The following is a 21,780-nucleotide window of genomic DNA, read 5'->3' as shown; positions in this document are numbered from 1 at the left end:
AGTCGAGGCAATAACAGTTATTTTGAATTAAACTCAAACTACTGAACCGGTTTTGATGAAATTTCTATAGGACCAATTTGAAAGTATTGCTGTGTGGTCTACATAGAATAGGCCACCTTTTCCGTGTGTGTCCTAAGAGGCCACTAAGGGAAAGCGAGGGATGGGCAGCAGCGTCCCTCTTAAAACATCTTCAAAGCCTTATAATAATTATCAAATTGGCTGACTCGTCTTTTTTATTATATTTATTTTTGTATTCTATATATTTATGCATAAAATGCATCTTGGCGTATTATATATTTTATTTATTATATATTATATTATCAATAAAATGAGTGTTTACGCATAAAAAAATATGCAGAAATTATAAGACAAAATAAATATAGACGTTATGGGGGGGAAAGGGATTGTTAGTAATGGAGTTTGACAGCCCCATTGCCAGCAATATACCTTATTAGGTCGAGCTCCACGTGGTTCCCCCTGGAAACCATCGTGAACAATTCTTGTTGAATTCATCACGATGGGCTAACTGACCTGCTTCATCCTCACCTATCATCCTTCACTGGTGCCCCGCCGGTGTATACCGATAGCGCGGGTGGGGTTACCATTCCATTATCATCCATTAAAAAAAATATAGACGTTATAAAGGAATCCACTAATAATTATTTATCACGCAAAATTGTATGAAAAAGTTGATCCGTTTTTCTCGAAGCATTTCTATGGAGATCCTCTATCTATATAAGATTACAAAATAAAAAAAAATACAAAATTAGATCTGATACAAGTACTGATAAAAAACGAACGTAATATACAGAATTTAATTGACGTACTTTTATTACTAACAATAATCAAGACATAGCAAAAATCCAATAAATGTGCGTTACATAAGAAAAATAGATTGAAGCAAAAAAAAAAAAAAAGAAGAGAAGAAAAATCATAATCTAGCAAGAATCAGTTTTGCATTACTCCTGCCAAATCATGTTATGTATATATGTACGTTAATTGTTAAACAACAAGTTTATTCATGATTGCTGTGTTTTATTAAAGCTAGCATGATCTGCCTTTGTGAGTTTCCTTAATATTACATCTATTGAATCATAGAAAATATCAATATCAGCGCTCTTATGCAAGACAATATACTAGAAATACAAAATCTAGTCTATGTACCAGAGGGAGACTTTGTACAATAGTCGATTGCTTGGGCACCTCTGTCCCATTCGTGTTTCAACCGTGAAGCAGTTGTGTTTGCATTGCTGTGTTTCGGTTTGAAGGGTGGGTGAATATAGCGTGAATTTACTGGGTACAGAGTTATAACACCTGAGTCCTCAGGAATGGCAACGCACGGAGGGTATCATGGGCGAAACATAATACTCTGTTATGTCCATGGTACTGCTCATGTCTATAGGCAACGGTTATTAGTTTCCATCAGGTGGACCGTCAGCTCGTTTGTCATTCTAAGTTGTATAAAAAAATAAATATATATCTTGCATATTATTTTTATCTAAATGGACACAACAAATTTTTGTTGTAAAACATTACAGATCTGTATGCTACGGCACAACCATTTATAAAGTAATAAATGATAATGATACATAATTAGTGGCTAATTTTGTTCGACGTACATATATTGTTAACCAGATTCACAACACATTTTATGCGCCACAACTCAATTTTCCAAACACTAAAAAAAGATATTATTTTAAGTGACTTTATAATGTAGGAATTTTCTACTCAGTTATTCTTTATTTTATTTCATCGATTCCTAAAGTGGGTTCCGTGAAAAAGCCATCAGGTTTCCACGAAATTATTTATGCAGTGAAATAATTTTATTCCTAACATTAAAAATCAAACGCAACTGTAAAATGTTATACTTTAAAATATTTCTAATAAAAGCTTTTGTGTTTTTTCAAATCACAGTGTATACTTAGCTACACAAATATAATAACATAATTTGCATTATAATTATTTGAATACATAATTATTCTATTTATCTTCATTATATCTTGCTGTATCGTATACCTTATACAATAAATAATATATAATTATATTTATATATAATATTGATATCATGTATAAAGTATATTATAGACTTAATCCTGTTTCTCGAGTGCTACCTATCGAGTGGTGGCCCCACTGAAAAACAGCGCTGTAACACCACGCTGCAGCTTAAGCTGAGTGGTGACCATTTCAGTTATTGCCACAGAATTATTATTTTAAAGTTGTCATTAATATTGTTATGTTTTGTAGCTGAATAGATAATTTTATTATTATTCTTAATTCTAATGATGATAAATCAGAATAGAAGATAAAAGAAAATAAGACAGGAAAATACCTACTGAAGCAAAAAGTACAAACAAAAAGCCAAACGAAAAGAGAGAGAAAGAGAGAGAAAAAGATTTAAAAATGTGTTACAACCGTGTATCTTAGGACTCTTGGTGTGTTATATTTTTTTTTTATATGGGTGAAAATGAAATGGTAATCCCGCCTGCGCTAACAGGATACGCTGGTGGAGCACCAGTGAAGGGTGATAGATGAGAATGAAAACAGGCCAGTTAGTCCATCATGATGAATTCATCAGGAATTAACCATGATAGTTTCCAGGGAGACCCGCGAGGAGGTCGACCTGGTTGGGTATATTGCTAGCAATGGGATTCTCAGTCTCCATTACTAACAATCCCTTTTCTCCCGGTGTCTTATATTTACAGGTGAACGAATGATTTATACGTTTACTAGCTTTTACCCGCGACTTTTTCCGCGTGACCGGGATATGTTCACTGACCGGGATAAAAGATTTTTTTTTATACCACTGTGGTGGCAAACAAGCATACGGCCCACCTGATGGTAAGTGGTTACCGTAGCCTATGAACACCTGCAATACCAGAGGTATTACGCGGGCGTTGCCGACCCTGAAGAAACCTCTTTACCCCCCTTTTGAAGAACCCCATGCTGTAATCTCCTGGGAAAACATCGGCAGGGAGCTCATTCCACAACCTGAGTGTTCGTGGTAAAGTATTCTATATCCATCCTATATAACAAATTTTATAGTAACTTCTTAAGCCGTTAAGATACTATTACAAAACAAACAAACTCAATTTCACATTCAATTCATTAATTTATTCTAAAATATTTTTTTGCCACAATTGAAATCTTCTTTTTTTGTGGTGTCCAATTTTAAATTATATAAAATTGTCATTTCGTTTTAAGCATAAAATATATGTAATATTTTTTTTCAGGATCTTTTGTTCTGACGTCATTCATATTTCTTCATCATTATTTTGATTATCCTATTATCTTCCTTGGGATATTTCAATCCTGCTTCGCTCAGTTCTTTGATGGATACTTCTAGAATGGTTGTGAAGCCACTTCGCACTGCAACCTTTTGGGCAATTATGCTGGTAAAGGTAGATACGGTAGCTTTAATGCCAAGATATCGACATAGAGGCTCTCTGTAAACAAATAGATTAAGTCAATACAGTTGTATTGACGTTGGATTGGGATATGGCAGTGAATTTACAGGGTACAGAGGAATAACTCCGTTATTCCGCTAGTTCTCAGGAGTCGCTACGCATGCAGGGTATCATGGGCGGAACAGTATGCTCTGTTATATCCATGGTACTGCTCATGTTTATAGGCGACGGTTACCACTTTCCATCAGGTGGGCCATCAGCTTCTTTGCCATTCTAAATTGCTTATAAAAACTTCCGTTTTATTATATTATAGCTAAATATAGATAGAAACATGCCGTGTTGTCCCCGCATAGAAAGGACCTTCTGTTTCTTTCACGTGGGTGTCGTAAGAGGCGACTAAGGGAGGGCGAGGGATGGGCAGCAGCGTCCCTCTTAAAACATCAATAACGTCTAACTGCGGTTGCCAACCCGTCTGCCAAGCGTTGCCACTACTGGCAAAACCCCCCAAGGGCAGACTTATGTTCAGCAGTGGACAGTTAAATGCTGATATAATGATAAGGATTTCTAGATTTTTTTTATCTTTAGAAAATATAATTTGGAGCAGTTTTAATTATAGTTTTTGTATGAGAATGTGTAGGATATTTTTTTTAATGGGTGATAATGAAATGGTAACCCTACCCGCGCTATTGGTAGACACCGGCGGGGCACCAGTAAGGGATGATAGATGAGGATGAAGCAGGTCAGTTAGCCCATTGTGACGAATTCAACAAGAATTGTTCACGATGGTTTCCAGGGGGACCACGTGTAGGTCGACCTGATAGGGCATATTGCTAGCAATGTCGAATTTCTTTGCTAACAATCCCTTTCTCCCCCTGTGTAGGATATTTGTACGTTAGTTCTATGGAGGTTTTTCTATTTTAGGTATTTTACCTTGCAGCCAGAAGTCTGCTTCCAAGCCGAGCTCCTCTGTACTCTTTTCGTACAACCAATCCCATAGCAATGAGAGCCTTGTCCACATTCAAATGTTCTAGAATATCTAATTTTGACTCCAGGTATAAACGTGTTTGCTGAGCATTTTTGTAGTTTTCACCTCGTACCTGATAAAATAAAGGAGAACGGATTATTAATTAGGGTTTTGGTTCCCATTATTAATTAGGGTTTTGGTTCCCATTGGCAGTAATATACACTATCAGGACGAACTCCACGTAGTTCCTTCTGGAAACCATTGTGATTAATTTTTAGTGAATTTGCCACGATCGGTCAACTGATCTGATTTTATTCTCGTAGTTTCTTGGCTCAGGACCGTTCCCTATGGCAGTTTATGGGGGAGGCCTATTTCTAGCAGTGGACGGATAAATTCTTCACTTTTGTCTTATCATTCCATTACTGTTATTTCCTTTATTGATGTTATATATTTTCATGAATTGTTGTCGCAGTAAAAGCCTTTGAATAATTATAAGAAGAGTGATTATAAACAGTTTGACTGGAGGCACGAAACTCTGTTCGTTTTTTAAATAGATTAGTCCCATAGACTTGGTGACTTGTAACACAGGTTCTTCTAAACCTACCGCAAGCACCAGTCTCTCACAAAATGGGTCTTCATATCAAATTGTACCTCAAGTTGTCACTTTATTCTACCTTTTGTGAAGAGAAAATAAACCATTCATTCATTCATTCATTCATTCATTCATAGACATTTTAACAAAATCGGTATCGTAGTTTATTTTAAAATAAAAAATAACTGGTATTGCTATAATTGAAGTGATTTTTTTTATGGAATACAATCTTAATTAATCACACATAATAACACAATTTTATAAATCTTATGTTGTTTTATGTATTATCTATTCTTATGAACATGTTGTGTGTGATTAGTAACAAACAAATAAACGATATATCTATCTATCTATCTATCTAATTATTTCTGCCATCAATGTTTAGAGGTATCCAATATATAGATATCGGAGTGGCACTGATATATCCATGTCTAATCAACAGCTTGTTGCCAAGAATAGCAACAAGCTGGTGATTAGACATGGATATGTTTAATATAGAAATGTTTCATAAAAAAATTGTCAACTATATTGATAGTTGCTAACCTCTGTGTTGGGGTGGGGTGGGGGGGGGGGGGAAGATTGTGAGTAATGGGTTCTAATAGATCCTCCATTCTCCCTGGAAACCATCGTAATTAATTCTTGTTAAATTCTTCACGATGGGCCAACTGATCTGCTTTCAACCTCATCTATCTATCACTGGTAGCCCTCCAGCATATACCGGTAGCGCAGGTAGGGTTACCATTCCATTATCACCAATTCAAAAACATACCTCTGTGTTTGTTCGATCCCCTTTCATCTTTACTGTACACACGTTAAGTGCTACCAGTGTCCTTTCACTTCCAGACTCCACGTAGCAAGCGAGGCTAATGCGCTGTTTGAAGCAGAGTCGCCAAGTTTTGCACATTTCTTGTACACTTTCTGGGTCGTCCAGTAACTCTGAGGAGAGAATTAAAATAATTACAACATAGTATAAAACAAAGTCGCTTCCCGTCTGTCTGTCCCTATGTATGCTTAGACCTTTAAAACTACGAAACGGATTTTGATGCGGTTTTTTTTATTGATAGAGAGATTCAAGAGGAAGGTTTATATGTATAATACATGCATAATATAGTAGAGAAACATTGTTAATTTTAGAGGTTTCTAATGCGATGTGATGCAATGCGTATCCGTGCGAAGCTGGGGCGGATCGGATCGGATATATATATATATATATATATATATATATATATATATATATATATATATATATATATATATATATATAGGTGATGTAGTAGCTAAGTGAACTAACTGTTTAATATATACAACGGTTCGTCGGGACATAGATGTTTGAGCATTATATCTATCGCCTCGTCCTCATCGCCAGGAGGCAAGTCCTCTATGGTCCAAGTATTGCCGTCCGTCTCCCAGCGGTCCCACACACGGGGGAACGACTCGTCCAGGTGCCTCTTGAACGGCATCGCTCTGGAAGATCCATTAAGAGCATGAGCACCTTTAGAATACTTTCAGGAAGGTTCATCTGCTTGTACACATTATACTATCTTACTAAAATAAAAAATAATAGTATATTAATTATTCTGATTTTTTAAAATATTTTTTATGCTATTTAGAATGTCAAACAAGCTGACGGTCCACCTGATGAAAAGTGACAACCGTCGCCTATAGACATGAGCAGTAGTATGGACATAACAGAGTATACTGTTTCGCCCATGATACCCCCCATGTGTTGCTAATCCCTTTATAGACTCTCTCGATACAGGTTCACCTAGTGCGGGGTCCAATATACTCATGTATATTCCATGTGAGTAATAAATAACCAGTACCAGAGGGAGACTTTGTACAGAAGTAGATTGCTTGGGTACCTCTGTCCCATTCGTGTTTCTACCATGAAGCAGTTGTGTTTGCAAGTCTGTGTTTCGGTTTGAAGGGTGGGATATGGCGTGAATGTACTGGGTACAGAGGAATAACACCTGAGTCCTCAGGAATGGCAACGCATGGGGGGTATCATGGCCGAAACAGTATACTCTGTTATGTCCATGCTACTGCTCATGTCTATAGGCGACGGTTACCACTTTACATCAGGTGGACCGTCAGCTTCTTTGCCATTCTAAGTTGTATAAAAAAAAATTAATTAATGAATAAATAAACTGTCTATTTAATTTATTAAACTCGTTCATTGCTTGCTGCATATAACTGTTTTGTCTATAGTTTGTTGAAACGACAGGAATAGAAAATGGAGGGGCATTTCTGGTCAGTTTAGATTGTTTGAAATACCTCTTATATAAATTTTTCTTAAATATTCTTCTACAGACATAGTGTAGTTAGAGTTTTTTTAATAGATTAGTAATACTAGTAATATAGTAACTTAACATTTACTTACAATTTTTGTAAATGTAAACATGACCGTCATATTGATTTGAATGTTACGCATCAGAAATTTTGCATTTGTTATTGCAAACTGTATTTTATTTATTTATTTATTTCAATGATTTATAACTCTTACATACACTAAGCGTGAATTTAGTGGGTACAGAGGAATAACACCTGAGTCCTCAGGAATGACAACGCATGGGGGGTATCATGGGCGAAACAGTATACTCTGTTATGTCCATGGTACTGCTTATGTCTATAGGCGACGGTTACCGCTCCGTCCATCAGGTGGGCCGTCAGCTTGTTTGCCATTCTAAGTTGTATAAAAAAAAGGTTAAAAGTAATAACAACTTAATATAATATGGAAAAAAATTTCTATATATATATATATATATATATATATATATATATATATATATATATATAACCTTGAATTGTTATATTTAAGTATGTATATATCTCAGATTATATAGATGAGCATCGAGCCTCGGGAGAAAAACGGGTCAACTTTTTGTCAGCTAATTGTCAAATTAGCCGACTCGTTTCTTTTGTCAGTGTTCTATACACTTACGTATTAAATGTATCTTGACGAATTATTTAATAAATAAAATGAGTTTATACACATTAAGAAGATGCAGAAATTATAAGACAAATTAAATATAGACGCTATAAAGGAATTACTCATAGCTATTATCACGTAAAATTGTATGAACAAGTTGATCCGTTTTTCTCGAAACATTTCTATGGAGATACTATCTAATCTAAGGTATATGTATACTTGTATAATAGCTAATACTATAAACTATGTAATGACAAAAAGAACGAGTATATTACGTACGAAACGTATAAATTTTTTAAGCATAAGAATCTATTAGTGTTTAAGTTACATATACCCACAAAACATCACAATTGAGGGTAGTTTAACATAAAAGTCTTGAAGTATTTCTGCCGTTAAAAAAAACTATTGCATGGCTGTGTTTAAATTTGAAGAGTGGGAATATAGCAGTAAAATTATTGGGAAAAAGGCATAATACCTTAGTTTATAATGGAAGCACATTGAGGGTCAGTGCGTATATTCTGTAAAGTTTTTTTTAAATAGATGACAATTGGTATTTACCACTAGGTGGCCAATTAGATTGTCATTTAATGTAATATAAAAAAATTGTATATTACAATATTGTGGTATTATAGTATATTTATTAAAATAATTATTATATCACTATAATTTAATGTGCTAAACAAAACTAACATAACATACTATTTTAAGTTATGTGTACACATATAATACATTTAGATGTATTAGCAGTCCTGTATCAATTTGCTCGTGTTGTAATTGTAGCACCTAATGTTTTTTCTATTTTTTTCTTAGACAGATAGATAGATACTCTTTATTGTTTTCTCCAAAAGATTACAATAGTAAACTTATTATAAATATAAATAATTACAAGAAATAATCACAATGAGAAAACAATGGGCGACCTTATCGCTAAGAGCGATCTCTTCCAGGCAACCTTTGGATGGAGAGGAGTAATTATAAACAGTTTGGTGGGAGGCACGATGAAAAATTTTGTTAGTTCTAAATATGGGAGACGTGATACATATAATAATATAAATTAATTAGCTAATATTTATTTTGTCTCCATCAATTTACAATATTCTATAATTTAAGACTTTACAATAAAGTATTACAAAATAAATAAATAAATACATATGTAAACTTTACCTTAGTTAATATTAAACTTTCGCGTTGTTGTTATATATTTTAAATACACTATCGGGACTTTACGCGACGCGATTGCAGGTAAATAGTACCTACATACTTAATTTTTATTGTCGATGTTTCGACGTGGGTGGCATCACGTCGTGGTCACGATAGGATTGAACTAAGCGGTGTCCTCTGGCAGCCCGTGCAGTTTATTCGCGTTAAGTCCCCATAGCGTATGAAAAATAATTCTACCTTATTTTGTAGTAATTAAAAGAACTTACACAATATTTCACTACGTATTATTTCGTCTCTGCACAAGTTTTATATTTATTAAACAATTTTGTTAACGAACTATATTCAAACTGTTTGCTCGGCGAATATTTTTTTTTATGATAGCTTTTCGGCTTTGGATGTTTCCATTTTAGCCTATCTTTAATATTTATTACTTTTATTGTAGCGAATATTTTTCTTGAATAATTTATACAATTGAATCCATATTGATGTAATTACAGTGTTTAAATAATGTGAAGGATAAATTAATTGATATTTGGATAAGTATCAGTGTTCTGAACGATAGATGGCAGGAGGCGGGTTATCTCTCTATTTTTACATAAACTTTTTTTTAATAGATAATAACGGAATGGTAACCCCGCCTACACTAACGGTATACGCTGGCGGGGCACCAGTGAGGAATGATAGGTGAGGATGAAAGGCAGGTCAGTTAGCCCATCGTGATGATATACACTTGGAATTCAGCACGATGGTTTGCAGGGGGGACCATGGGAAGGTCGCCCTGTTATGTTATCTTGTTAGCAATGGGATTGATAATCTGCATTACTAACAATCCCTTCCCCCCTACATAGACTTATTAAGTCATCTATCAGAGCAAGTCTTTGTAAAGCAAATCCGGGTATTACATAATTATATGTTGTGAATATGCTTTTTCTGTGGCGCAAAAAGCAGTTTGATGAAGTGCTCAGTTTAATTTTATGTAAATGAGATGGAAAAAGTCTATATCCCATCTGAATCTTACTAATTGTTGCGAGTAAGTAGCAGGCACTAGTGACGTGCCAATTCAGCTGTTTACAGTATTCGACTATTTTGGAATTCCTTAAAAATACAACCGAATTTTATCTCAAGAGCCTCTGACAAGTTTTTTTAAATGGGTGATGTTTAAGAGAAATTTATCTTGGATTGCTATCTAATAAAAGATTAAATAAATCACACTTTGTTACTGTAGTTTTAATAACTTTATTTATAGTAATAAAATTAATTTCTGTACTGACTACTAGTTCCATCTGGTGACATATTATAAAAACTTATTTATACAAACTAAAATTTTCTACAAACCTACTTTAACTATTACACCGTTTTGTCACTTTCCTTCAAATTGGGAATTTTGTGTAAAAGAAAGAGACAAAGTACAGCTATTGATTATAGCTAAAATTGGATTATGAGAGTCATTTCTAAGTCGTTTGTCATTCTCATGAATAAGGGGGTAAGAAAATAATTCCTCTATATCTAGGATGTCTAAAGACAGTGTTGCCAAATTTGATATCGTTTTCGCAATCTTGGGTAATTTTTTTTTCTGTTCGCGGCGTTTAGTAGAAAAGAAATTCTTGGTGAACTTTTTTGAGAAAAGTAAAATGGCTATGAAGAACTTTGGAAAACATTTTTGGCAATTTTGTTACTTGTTAACGGTTTAGAGGTAAATATATGAATGAAGGTAGAAACAGAAGAAGGTATAAGACATGGAAGCTAAAAGTAGGAACATTAAAAAAAGCGGTTTTCTTTCTGTCGTCCGTTTTGAGATTCGTGGCAAAACATGGACCTTAAATAGATAGATAGGTACTCTTTATTGTTTCCTAGTAATAAACTTAATATATCCTTTTTGAAGAACTCATACTGTAGACTAGTCCCTAAAATTAGCGCATATGTCTTTTTGAATATTCGCACGGATCCTAAGGTGGGCACTAGATGATTCGGTGGTGAATAAGGCCCACTTGGCCCCTCCTCTAACAACACCTATGCAAATTGGCCGTGGTTATAAAATTGTATTTCTAAAGGTCTGGTTTAAAACCTGGAGTATATTTTATGATGATACGTCATGTAGTCGTGAATAATTAGGAGAATCAATGAAAAAAGCAACTATTTCCTTGGTTTTCTTTTTATTCATCTACCCTCTTATTCATGAAAACGTCAAATTTCTCAAAAACCTATTTTAACTATTGAACTGTTTTGTCCTTTTCTTTCGCACTAATTTCTCAATTTGAAAGAGTGACAAAATACTGTAATAGTTAAAATAGACCTATAGAACGTTTCAGTTTTTATGATTTTAAGAGTTATTCTACGCTTACAACGTTGCGGCTAAAGCTAGTTAGAAATAAAATAAATCACTTTCAACTTGAGATTTCCATAAAATTATCTGTTGGAAACATATTTCATAATGGTAGTATTAATCTATTACTATTTCCTTTAATATCATGTGTGCATGTGTGAAGCGTGCGTGCGTGTGCATGCGTGCGTGCGTGTGTGCGCACGTGTGTGTGTGTGTGTGTGTGTGTGTGTTCGTGAGTGTGTGTGTAAATAGACAGATACTCTTTATTGTATCCTCCAAAAGATTATAGTAGTAAACTTGTTATAAATAGATACAAACTATTTCAAGAAATGTTCAGTGTAAGTTTATATTTATATATGTAGGTGTATTTAGTTATTTATTATTGTAATTTGTAATATACATAGCTATGGAATGGTACGTTTCATTTTAATTGTAAAATTTTTGTCTTCTATTGAATGATAGAGTTTTTTTTAGTTTTCTTTTAGCTTCATTGTTTATTAAATCTTTTTAATATATCTAATGTGAAGTATATACAATAAAAAAATTACAATACAATAGAATAACATTAATAATTTAGCGTCATTCATATTTATTCACCATAACTTTGAGTATTCTATTATCGTCTTTCGGATAATTGAATCCTGCTTCGCTTAGTTCCCTGATGGTCAACTCCAATATAGTTGTGAAGCCACAGCGCGCTGCAGATTTCTGTGCCGGTATGCTGGTGAACGTAGTGGCAGTACCTTTAATACCGAGAAATCTGCATAGAGGCATTCTGTAAATAAATATATATTTATCAAACGACTTCAAACAAAAGGTTCTCAATTCGGTTGTATATTTTTATTTTTTTTATTTTATTTTTTTATACAACTTAGAATGGCAAACAAGCTGACGGCCCACCTGATGGAAAGTGGTAACAGTCGCCTATAGACATGAGCAGTACCATGGACGTAACAGAGTGTACTATTTCGCCCATGATACCCCTCATGCGTTGCCATTCCTGAGGACTCAGTTGTTATTCCTATGTACCCTGTTTTTATTATATTATTTTAAGTTTCTTACCTCATAACTCCGTCAATTCTAAACCGATTTGGAAAACTATTTTTTTATCTGAAAGGACATACTTATAAATTGGTTCCATAGAAGTTTTATCAAAATCAGTTTGGTAGTTTAATTTTTAAATCAAAATAACAGATTATGCCCCAAATGAAGTTTTTTTGTGGACCCAATCCTAATTATACTAATAAAAACGTTTGTCCTCATTGACTGTCAATACAAAGTTAATACCACTAAGTCTAAATAGCTAAAACTAGAATTAGAATCATAGGTTTAGTTTATAAGGTAAGTATTCGCAAACGAAAGCATAACGGGGTTAAAAGATTGTTAGTAATGAAAGTTTGTAGTCCTATTTCTAGCAATACACTATATTAGGACTCTTCGTATTCCCTTCTGGAAACTATCGTGTTTAATTTCAAGTGAATTTGTTACGATGGCCTACTGACCTGTTTTTTCATCCTCGCCTATCCTTTCTCATTGGTCGCCAGCGTGTATCTTTAGTACAGAAGGGCCAAAGATTCTATTATCACCAATTGAAAAAAACATCTATTTTCATATAATGGAATTTATATCATGATCATCATCATTTCAACCATTATCCGTCCACTGCTGGACATAGGTCTCTCCCATACATTGCCATAAGGAAGATTGCATTTGAAGTCCTGAGCCACCTGCATTCACTGATTCCCTACAATGTATTAGAGGTCGTCACTTCATCTAATCGGATATCGTCCTATATTATTTGCCCGTATAGGCTCGCCACTCAAGAAGCTTTCTTCTCTATCGGTTGTCAGTTCTTCGAGCTATGTGACCAGCCTATTGCCACTTAGCAATGTTATTTTTAATGGAATTTCTATGTAAGGCAGTAAATACCTCGCAGCCAGAAGTTTGCATCCAAGCCCAGCTCCTCTGTACTCTTTCCGCACAACAAGTCCCACAGCAATTAGAGCCTTATCTATATCCAAATACTCCAAACTATTTGCTTTTGCGTCAAGATACAATGATGTTTGTAATAGGTTTATGAAGTTATCTGCTTTAGACTGGAAACATAAAGATGTAATTGTTATTTCAGCCGTTAACTGTCCACTGTTGGAAATAAGATTTACCCATAAGGGGAGTTTTGCCAGTAGTTGCCATGCTTGGCAGGCGGGTTGGGTTAGCAGTTAGGCTTTTAGAGATGTTTTAAGAGGGACGTGTTTGCTCATCCCTCGCCCTTCCTTAGTTGCCTTTTACGACACCTACGGGAATGGGTTGTCCATTCTATACCGGAGCACATACGGCGAGATCTTCAGGAATACAATTGTGAACATTTCTTTTATAAACAGATATAGTCTAAATAAAATGAAAGTTATTTGCCAGAAACATTGTAGATATTTACTGGGTACAGAGGAATAACACCCGAGTCCTCAGGAATGGCAACGCATGGGGGGTATCATGAGCGAAACAGTATACTCTGTTATGTCCATGGTACTGCTCATGTCTATAGGCGACGGTTACCACTTTCCATCATGTGGGCCGTCAGCTTGTTTGCCATTCTAAGTTGTATAAAAAAAAAGATAAGATGTTGCATTTGTCAAGTTTACATGATGTCTATTATGTTTCGTCATATCAAATGGCATGCAAATATTAATCATTGAATTTACATATACTTGTTAAATTTTAACTACTTATTACATTATATAATTTTAACTTTACACAATAATCATTACTGGCACCAAGTGCACACTTTGGGTCATGCATTATAGGTAGTCAACAAAGCTATTATAAGATAAATAAGAATGATAGAAAAGTCATACATGTGTATGTTAAATTAAAATCAATATAAATAAAATTACAATTTAAGTTTCAACACTAAATCAATGCCACAAGAAGACAAAACATTAATATATACTCTTACAGTTTACAAAAAACAATAATTAATCTAGCTACAATACTGCTAATATTAAAGTTTAAATAATATATATTCAACAATTGCTAACCTCAAAATTTAGTTCTTCTCCTTTGATCTTCACCCCGCACACATTGAGCGCTACTAGTTTCTTATCACCGCCCGACTGTGCGTAGCAAGCGAGGGTGAGACGTTGTTGGAAGAAATACCGAAATACTTGGCATAATGTTTCTAAGCTTACTGGATCGCCAAGCATATCTGGATGACAAAGCTATGTATACACCAAGTAGTCATTCATCATCATCATATCCGCCGTGAACTGTTCATTGGTGAACATAGGCCTTCCTCATAAGGAGGTTTTGCCAGTAGTTGCTACGTTTTGCAGACGGGTTGGCAGCCGCAGTTCGACTTTAGTGATATTTTAAAAGGGACGTTACTGCCCATCCCGCGGCTTTTGAGTTTCCATAGTCGCCTCTAAAGATAACCATGAGAAAGGAAACGGTGGCCCATTCAAGTAGGTATGTATTTATTGTCATTATCATATCAGCTTTAACTGTTCACTGTTGATCATAGGTCTGTTCCAAAAAGGGGGGTTTGCCAGCAGTTGACACTCTTGACAGGCGGTTTGGCAACCGCAATTGAGTATTGGTGATGTCTTAAGAGGGACGCTGCTGCTCATCTCTCGATTAAGTTTTTTTTGATGGGTGAATATGGTATGGTAACCCCACCGCTAACGGGATACGCTGGCGGAGCACCAGTGAAGGGTGATAGAAGAGAATGAAAACAGGCCAGTTAACCCATCATGATGAATTCATTAGGAATTAACTATGATAGTTTCCAGGGAAAACCGCGAGGAGGTCGACCTGGTTGGGTATATTGCTAGCAATAGGATTCTCAGTCTTCATTACTAACAATCTCTTTCTCCCCATCTCGACTAAGTTACCTTAGTCGCCATTTTCGACACGCACTGGAGAAGCAGGGGTGGCCCGTTCTAAGCTGGAATCACGTGGTAAATTGGTATGTATTGGTACGCAATGGTTACTTTGATCCCACTCGTATTTCTGCCATGAAGCAGCTGTGTTTGGTTGTGTTTCAGTTTGAAGGGTGGGATATGGTAGTGAATTTATATGGTGCGGGGGTTAAAACCTTAGTTCTTAGGAATGACAATGCATGAGGGGTACCATAGTTATAATATTATATTCTGTGATGCTTATACAGCAATGGTGCTGCTCATGTCTATAGGCGACGATTACTACATTCCATCAGAAGAGGCGTCAGCTTGTTTGCCATTCTAATGTAAATCATAAAAAAGACAAATTACGCGCGAGTTGTCGACCCTGAAGGAACCTCATTATCCCTTTTTTGAAGGACCTCATGCTGGAGTCTCTTAGAAAAATCTTGATAGTGAGTTCACTCCATAACCTGAGCGTTTGTGGGAGAAAACATCTTGGAAATCGTGCTGTAGGTGATCAGCTAGGTACTAAGGTATGGGGGTCAACTCTTTGTCGATGGTAGAAGGTGCCGTCATATTGAAGGCATCATATTGAAAAATTCAAGGATGGTTCTTATAAAGAGACTAAATGGAATGATTGTAGACTAAAATATAATAAATCCCTGTTTCTTATACCCATATAAACTAGTCCAATGACATCTGTTGGATCAGCTTTTTTATTATATAGATATCGAATAAACTGACTATTTAACACCAACAGAATTTCTTCCGGACATTGATACTTCAGCAGTATATCTAGCGCCTCGTCCTCGTCACCAGGAGGCAGGTCCTCTATGGTCCAGCTAGTGCCGTCTGCCTCCCAACGGTCCCATACGCGGGGGAACGACGCGTCCAAGTGCCTCGTGAACGGCATTGCTCTGAAAGAAGACAATGAGAAAGATTTACCTTATATCCCCCATCTGGTAATATTGTTCTTTGATCAAGAATCACGGATTGTAAAAAAACTGTTTATTTGATAAACATAGTATGATGCCAATTTGAGTGGAGTATTATGTACGTCGTGGTATATTTTTTGTAATATAACACAGGGAGGAAACGAGCATGCAGCTTAAATGAAGAGTATAAATAGAGATAAGTGACTTCTGTCGCCCATGAGCACACGCAACATTGGAGAAATTGCAGGTGTATTGCCTGCCTTTCTCTTTAATCTATGCGCTTATAAGTGAAGGGCACCACTTTTTTTAAGGCAGACTATCAGCTTGCAAGCCATTAAAATTATATTTCTAGATAAATTAGAAAAAAAAACCAGTGACTTTAGTCGTGATAAATTTTATGTGAGAACAATATGGGAATACAAAAATCTTATCAAATACAACAAGGAAGTATGAAAAGCTCAGTATTGTTAAAGTGTTGTATATATGGTATATCGAATAAGGCGAAAGCGGATGAGCCAAAAGATTTATTGATACTCATTTTTCCATGTGTACTCTGTTAGAGATTTGGCATGAAGACATATGTTGCATCCAGTAGTAAAGTAGAATTCTGGGATACTACTTTTACTCATTGTTGAGCCTGGGTTTGTTGTCTTATGAGAAGAATAGCCTACAATAATATGTTTAAAGCGGATGAAATTAAGAGAATGATATTTGTAGAATGTAAACGTTTATTAATACAGTAATAATAGTAATATAATTGTAAAGAAGGAGAACAATAGAAAATATAAAAAAGGTATAATATTAAGACGATATGTGTGTCGTGGCGCCAACAACAAAATTCTTTTGATATACGCATGCGCGGCCTGCGCGCGCAACCCGTAGTCGCCGAGCGCCTGCGCGTCCTGCGCGCGCATAGGTACATCAAACAAGCTGCGTGCGCGACCGACCGTATTACATATATATATATAAAATATTTACGCTTGTCTGCGTGTTTTTACAAAATAAATAAAATATATAATTTTATAAGTATGCTACATCACCCCCTCCAGAGACCGTCTCACGGGCGATAATATTTAGGGAAGTGAACAGTACGACCTGATCTCGTCTTGCGGATATCATTTCTTCCAGTTTTGTTTGTCGTAGTGTGTTGTGGCGAATTTGTGGAAGAAGTGTTTGTATTGTGTGTTGTGTTATGATTGTTTTGTGTGTGATTGCTTGATGATTGATTACTAGATGTGTGTGTGTCTGGTGTGGTTGTACTCTTGTATGTGTTAATGTCATGCAATATGTAAGCTGGCTTTATTCGGTCTATAGATACTGTGACAGGGTTATTACGTAAAAGTATTTTGAAGACTTTGTCTGTCCTTTCTAATACTTCGTGTGGCCCAGTGTAAGCAGGTGTTAGAGGTCTGCGACAAGTATCGTCCCGAAGAAATACGTGTGTGGCTGTTTTGAGGTCTTTATACACAAAAACAGATCTTTTGCCATGACACGATGTGGCTGTGGGCTGTAACCTTTTAGCGAATGAACGTATTCGTGACAAATAATCAGTTACATCTGGGATGGTTCTTTCCTCGTATTGGAAGAAATCTCCTGGTAGCCTAAGTGTTTCTCCGTGTGTAAGTTCGGCTGATGAAGCATGAAGATCCTCCTTGTATGCATTCCTAATCCCAAGCAGTACCAAAGGGAGAGATTCCACCCAATTAGAATTGGCATGACAAGTAATTGCTGCCTTTAATTTCTATGTCCCTGGTACTTTCACTTCATGTTGATACCTTGATATATTTTATTTTGTATTTTCTTTTTATTACACTAACATATTTGGCTTTATTTCTTCAGAGATATTGGGTATAAAGTATTCTTCTGAGATTCTTTTAATTTTACTACAAGATTTAAAGTAGTGATATTTCATATTATTTCTTCATCTTCTTTATCACATAATCAGAGCCCAGGCCTTTTATATTGATGATAATATATAGGGTACTTACAGTTAAATATACAAATATCACAAAATCACTATTATAATTAGTTTTATTCACGTCTCTCTCATAGCAGTGTTCAACTAAGGAATGATAAGCAATATCTATGCTTATCTTGGCACCAAAATTATACTATACAGTCATAATACTAGAATGATGAGTAATAAATACGTCATAATATATCTTTAAATAGATAGACTGTGTTAATGCTTTGCCAAAAACAGGTCGACTTTATTAATGTTGTGTGTAATAGAGATATCAGAATGTACTATCTATTATTCAATAAGTATAATGCAATAAATTCCTATAATATTGCAATAAATTTAAGTCATATAAATAATGAATCTTTACTGTAATATTATATTTTTTAAGACGAAGCAATTGGCAAACAAGCATATAGCTCTTCTGATGACAAACGATTACTGCAAGCTATGGACGCCTGCAACACTAGGGATGTGACGTTCGCATTGTTGACCCTTATCTTAGTTTGGGTTCTTAGTTGAAGTTCTTCAAAAAGAGTGTATTAAGAAACCTTAATACACTCTTTTTGAAGAAATTTATATTGTAGTATCTAAAAAAAAGCTCAGCAAAAAGCTCATTTCACTGCCTGAGCATTCGCAGGAGGAAACTTCTCTTAAATCGTATTGTATGCGACTAAGACTCCAGCGGTGTGTAATGTACACTAGAAGATCACTAATTGAACGATTATATAACACATAATCGGTATTATGAGTGACACAGTATATATTATTACATCCATATTCAAGTTTGTAAGCGACGGTTACCACATTCCATCAGGTGGGCCGTCAGCTTGTTTGCCATTTTAAGTTGCATAAAAAAATAACAAATTGTTTCAAATTATACATTTGTCTACAAATTATCGTTTTAATGTTGTTATCGTATATGTAAGTGTACAACGTATTTGCATACGAAATCTTTGCAATATGACATCTCTTTATTCTTTAACGATAAGAGTTATTTAGTTAGGATAATAGAAAATAATAATTATTCTAAGAATTTGTATGATGGCCGTCTTTGTAGTTTTACTCGTCTTTTAATTCTACAGTGAAATATCTACCTGTACCTTTTTTACTATTTTTAGGATCCCGTACCAAAACGGGTATAAAGGAACTCGTATGGAGCGATTTTATTCGTCTGTCCGTTCGTTCGCCAGTCTGTCGTAGCACTACATCGCTGTTACTACTAATGCTATCGATTTAAAATTTGAAATAGTTTTTGAAATAGTTACTTTTTAGGGGATTCAAAAGGGGTATTCGAATTATTATATATATATTCATTAGGAATATTCATTGGAAAGCAAAATTCTAAAATATGATCTAGTATTGATTAAAAAAACAAAAACAAAACAAAAAAAACAAACAAAAAAATTCAGCTAACTAATAAAGTAGCAATGAAAATTGATACAAATATTAAAAGTATTTTATTTAATTTTTATATATTACATATAATTTTTATAGCTCTAAAATTGATTCGCATAATATCTTCATTGAAATTGTACTTAATTATTATACTTAATTATTCAGCTTATAATTTGCAGCATGTATTGTGATATTCAAATCCGTGCAGATAATTTCACATCAATATTTTTGAACCTTAATTGAAAGATATCGCATATAAAGCTGGGTTGTTTTTCATTCGTAATAGTTTTAACATTAAAATGTTGCAACAAATGTACCAAAGCGGTTTTCATTTGTAGCCGGGCATACCTAACTCCTATACATCCTCTAGGACCCTTTCCGAAGGGTATATAAACCGTTTCACTTCCATGTTGTATTAAATTCCTCTCTGGATCAAACGTGTGTGGATTTGGAAAATACTTCGGGTCTAAATGAAAATCGCGTATCGGCAGATACAATTTAGTTCCTTTCTCGACCTTAATATTTCCCACTGGCAATACTGATTCTCTTTCGCAATGTCTGATTATAAAATTTATTGGAGTATGTAGCCTTAAAGATTCATTAATCACTTTGTCCAAATACTCAGTCTCTATAATTGCATCATAACTTATCTGTCCATCGTATTTTCTGTAAATCTCATCAATTTCTAATTGGACACGTTGCAATATATCTAAATGCTTTCCTAATTGAATAAGAACGCTAAATATAGCTGTGGCTATTGGTTCAACGCCAGCAGAGAAGAAGAAGAAACCTTGAGCAGCTAATAACTCATCAGTAGGTACTAACTCGTATCCTGTATCTTGATCTGTCATCATACCTCTTTGTTGTATACTAACACATATGTCAGCGAAATCGTATTTCCTTGAATTCTCTTGTTCCCTCCGTCGTAGTATTTGTTTGATGGCGTTAATAAAGAATGTTTTAAATGTTGCTAATTGCTTTAGGCGTAAAAGTGTAAAAAGTCGCGGGCTTGCCATCATAATAGTGTATCTAGTGCTATTCCATAAGGACGGACGAAAAGAATCTCTGATTGCTTTAAAAAAGGGTGAAATAATTTCAGGTTTTGTGTCAATACCAAAAACAGTTGCTCCTATCGCTTTGCAACAAAAAATTGTTAGCGTGTTGTAAGTATCACCTTTTAATTTATCTGGGTTTTGTTTTAAATATTCAACGAAGTCTCGACTGCTTTTTTCTATTATGTAGAACATGTTCTTAAGCTTAGCACTAGTGAACAATGGAGTCATGTTTTGTCTCATTAGCTTCCACCTAACTCCATTCATTTGCAGAATACTATCAGATAAGGGATCGTCTTCATTTACTATGAAACCTCTATGGTTAAATGCTGGAAAATCTGTATGCATAACATGATGAACATTTTCAGGATCTATTACGTACAAAGTTGGTGTAAACAGAGAGGCGACACCTACAGCTGGATCACCTGCATATTGTTTGTAGATATCACTCAATTGTAGAAACAAAGCACGATTCTTGGTCAACAATTTCCAATAAATCCCTAAAATTTTGTTATCTTCGTAAAGTTTGACTCCACGTTTCTTCCAATACTTTTCATTGTATTTTCCAATGAAATTTATATAAATTATAATTGTTAGAACAATTAGTAATGTAATTACGACGAACATATCTACGTAGATGAATGTTTAACAAATGTCATAATAATGTAAATATCTTTTTATATACTTTAGTCACAAACACTCACAAAGTAATTGTTAACTATTAGAGATGTGCAGTATATTATTCTAATTAATATTTTTTTAAAGTTTTTTTTTATGCAACTTAGAATGGCAAACAAGCTGATGGCCCACGTGATGGAAAGTGATAACCGTCGCCTAAAGATCGATTGGTTAAGCCGTTCAGGCTCTAAGAACTAACAAACAAACTCACTTTCATATTTATAATGTTACTAACGATTTGGCTCGGCTTCGCACGGGTAGAATTTCTAAAAATAGTATATGTTAATCGCTGATAATGTAGCTTTCTATATGTGAAAGAATTTTTAAAATTAATTGGAGTAGTTTTTAAGTTTATTCATAACAAACAAACAAAAATCAATTTTTTTCTCTTTATTATTATTATAAGGGTATATAGACCAGGATAGTAAGAATTCTATGACGTGGTAGTAAATTTAATCTAATGCAAAATAATTGTCAAAATTGGTGTA

The 21,780-nt window shown here is 34.7% G+C and overlaps 3 protein-coding genes across 4 annotated transcripts; all 3 read right to left on the bottom strand.

Annotated features, from left to right (window-relative positions):
* Positions 1-3,092: 3,092 nt before the first annotated feature.
* On the bottom strand, positions 3,093-9,430 carry LOC113523083 (uncharacterized). 2 transcript variants are annotated; one of them, XM_052897851.1, is made up of 5 exons: positions 9,054-9,156; positions 6,252-6,424; positions 5,730-5,896; positions 4,335-4,501; positions 3,093-3,443 (listed from the first exon to the last, which is right to left on the bottom strand). In XM_052897851.1, the coding sequence occupies exons 2-5, from the start codon at positions 6,418-6,420 to the stop codon at positions 3,248-3,250; spliced, it is 699 nt and encodes a 232-aa protein (XP_052753811.1). In that variant the 5' UTR covers positions 6,421-6,424; positions 9,054-9,156; the 3' UTR covers positions 3,093-3,247. The 2 variants fall into 2 exon arrangements, with proteins under 2 accessions (XP_052753811.1, XP_026764751.2); XM_026908950.3 differs by lacking the exon at positions 9,054-9,156 and adding an exon at positions 9,317-9,430 and having other exon boundaries at positions 3,097-3,443.
* A 1,756-nt stretch (positions 9,431-11,186) lies between these two features.
* On the bottom strand, positions 11,187-18,339 carry LOC113522587 (uncharacterized). The gene is made up of 5 exons (XM_031914128.2): positions 18,193-18,339; positions 16,014-16,186; positions 14,409-14,575; positions 13,303-13,469; positions 11,187-12,148 (listed from the first exon to the last, which is right to left on the bottom strand). The coding sequence occupies exons 2-5, from the start codon at positions 16,180-16,182 to the stop codon at positions 11,953-11,955; spliced, it is 699 nt and encodes a 232-aa protein (XP_031769988.2). The 5' UTR covers positions 16,183-16,186; positions 18,193-18,339; the 3' UTR covers positions 11,187-11,952.
* Positions 18,340-19,609: 1,270 nt separating this feature from the next.
* On the bottom strand, positions 19,610-21,265 carry LOC113523082 (cytochrome P450 6B5-like). The gene has a single exon (XM_026908949.3). The coding sequence runs from the start codon at positions 21,239-21,241 to the stop codon at positions 19,757-19,759; it is 1,485 nt and encodes a 494-aa protein (XP_026764750.2). The 5' UTR covers positions 21,242-21,265; the 3' UTR covers positions 19,610-19,756.
* Between the last annotated feature and the right edge of the window lie 515 nt (positions 21,266-21,780).

This window comes from Galleria mellonella, unplaced genomic scaffold, assembly GCF_026898425.1.
Source record: "Galleria mellonella isolate WM207_F2 unplaced genomic scaffold, CSIRO_AGI_GalMel_v1 utg38, whole genome shotgun sequence".
In the NCBI taxonomy this organism is placed as follows: Eukaryota; Metazoa; Arthropoda; class Insecta; order Lepidoptera; family Pyralidae; genus Galleria; species Galleria mellonella.
Note: the sequence above shows the minus strand (reverse complement) of the source record. Positions and strands in the feature narration are given on the sequence as shown.

Excerpts from the sequence above, each read along its gene's own strand:
- LOC113523083 (XM_026908950.3), bottom strand. The coding sequence starts at position 6,420 with ATGCCGTTCAAGAGGCACCTGGACGAGTCGTTCCCCCGTGTGTGGGAC. Across the intron at positions 5,897-6,251 it reads ACCGTTGTATATATTAAACA|AGTTACTGGACGACCCAGAA; the intron begins GTTAGTTCACTT and ends TTCTCTCCTCAG. Across the intron at positions 4,502-5,729 it reads GGGATCGAACAAACACAGAG|GTACGAGGTGAAAACTACAA; the intron begins GTATGTTTTTGA and ends TTATTTTATCAG.
- LOC113522587 (XM_031914128.2), bottom strand. The coding sequence starts at position 16,182 with ATGCCGTTCACGAGGCACTTGGACGCGTCGTTCCCCCGCGTATGGGAC. Across the intron at positions 13,470-14,408 it reads GAGAAGAACTAAATTTTGAG|TCTAAAGCAGATAACTTCAT; the intron begins GTTAGCAATTGT and ends TTATGTTTCCAG. Across the intron at positions 12,149-13,302 it reads TGCAAACTTCTGGCTGCGAG|AATGCCTCTATGCAGATTTC; the intron begins GTATTTACTGCC and ends ATTTATTTACAG.
- LOC113523082 (XM_026908949.3), bottom strand. The coding sequence starts at position 21,241 with ATGTTCGTCGTAATTACATTACTAATTGTTCTAACAATTATAATTTAT.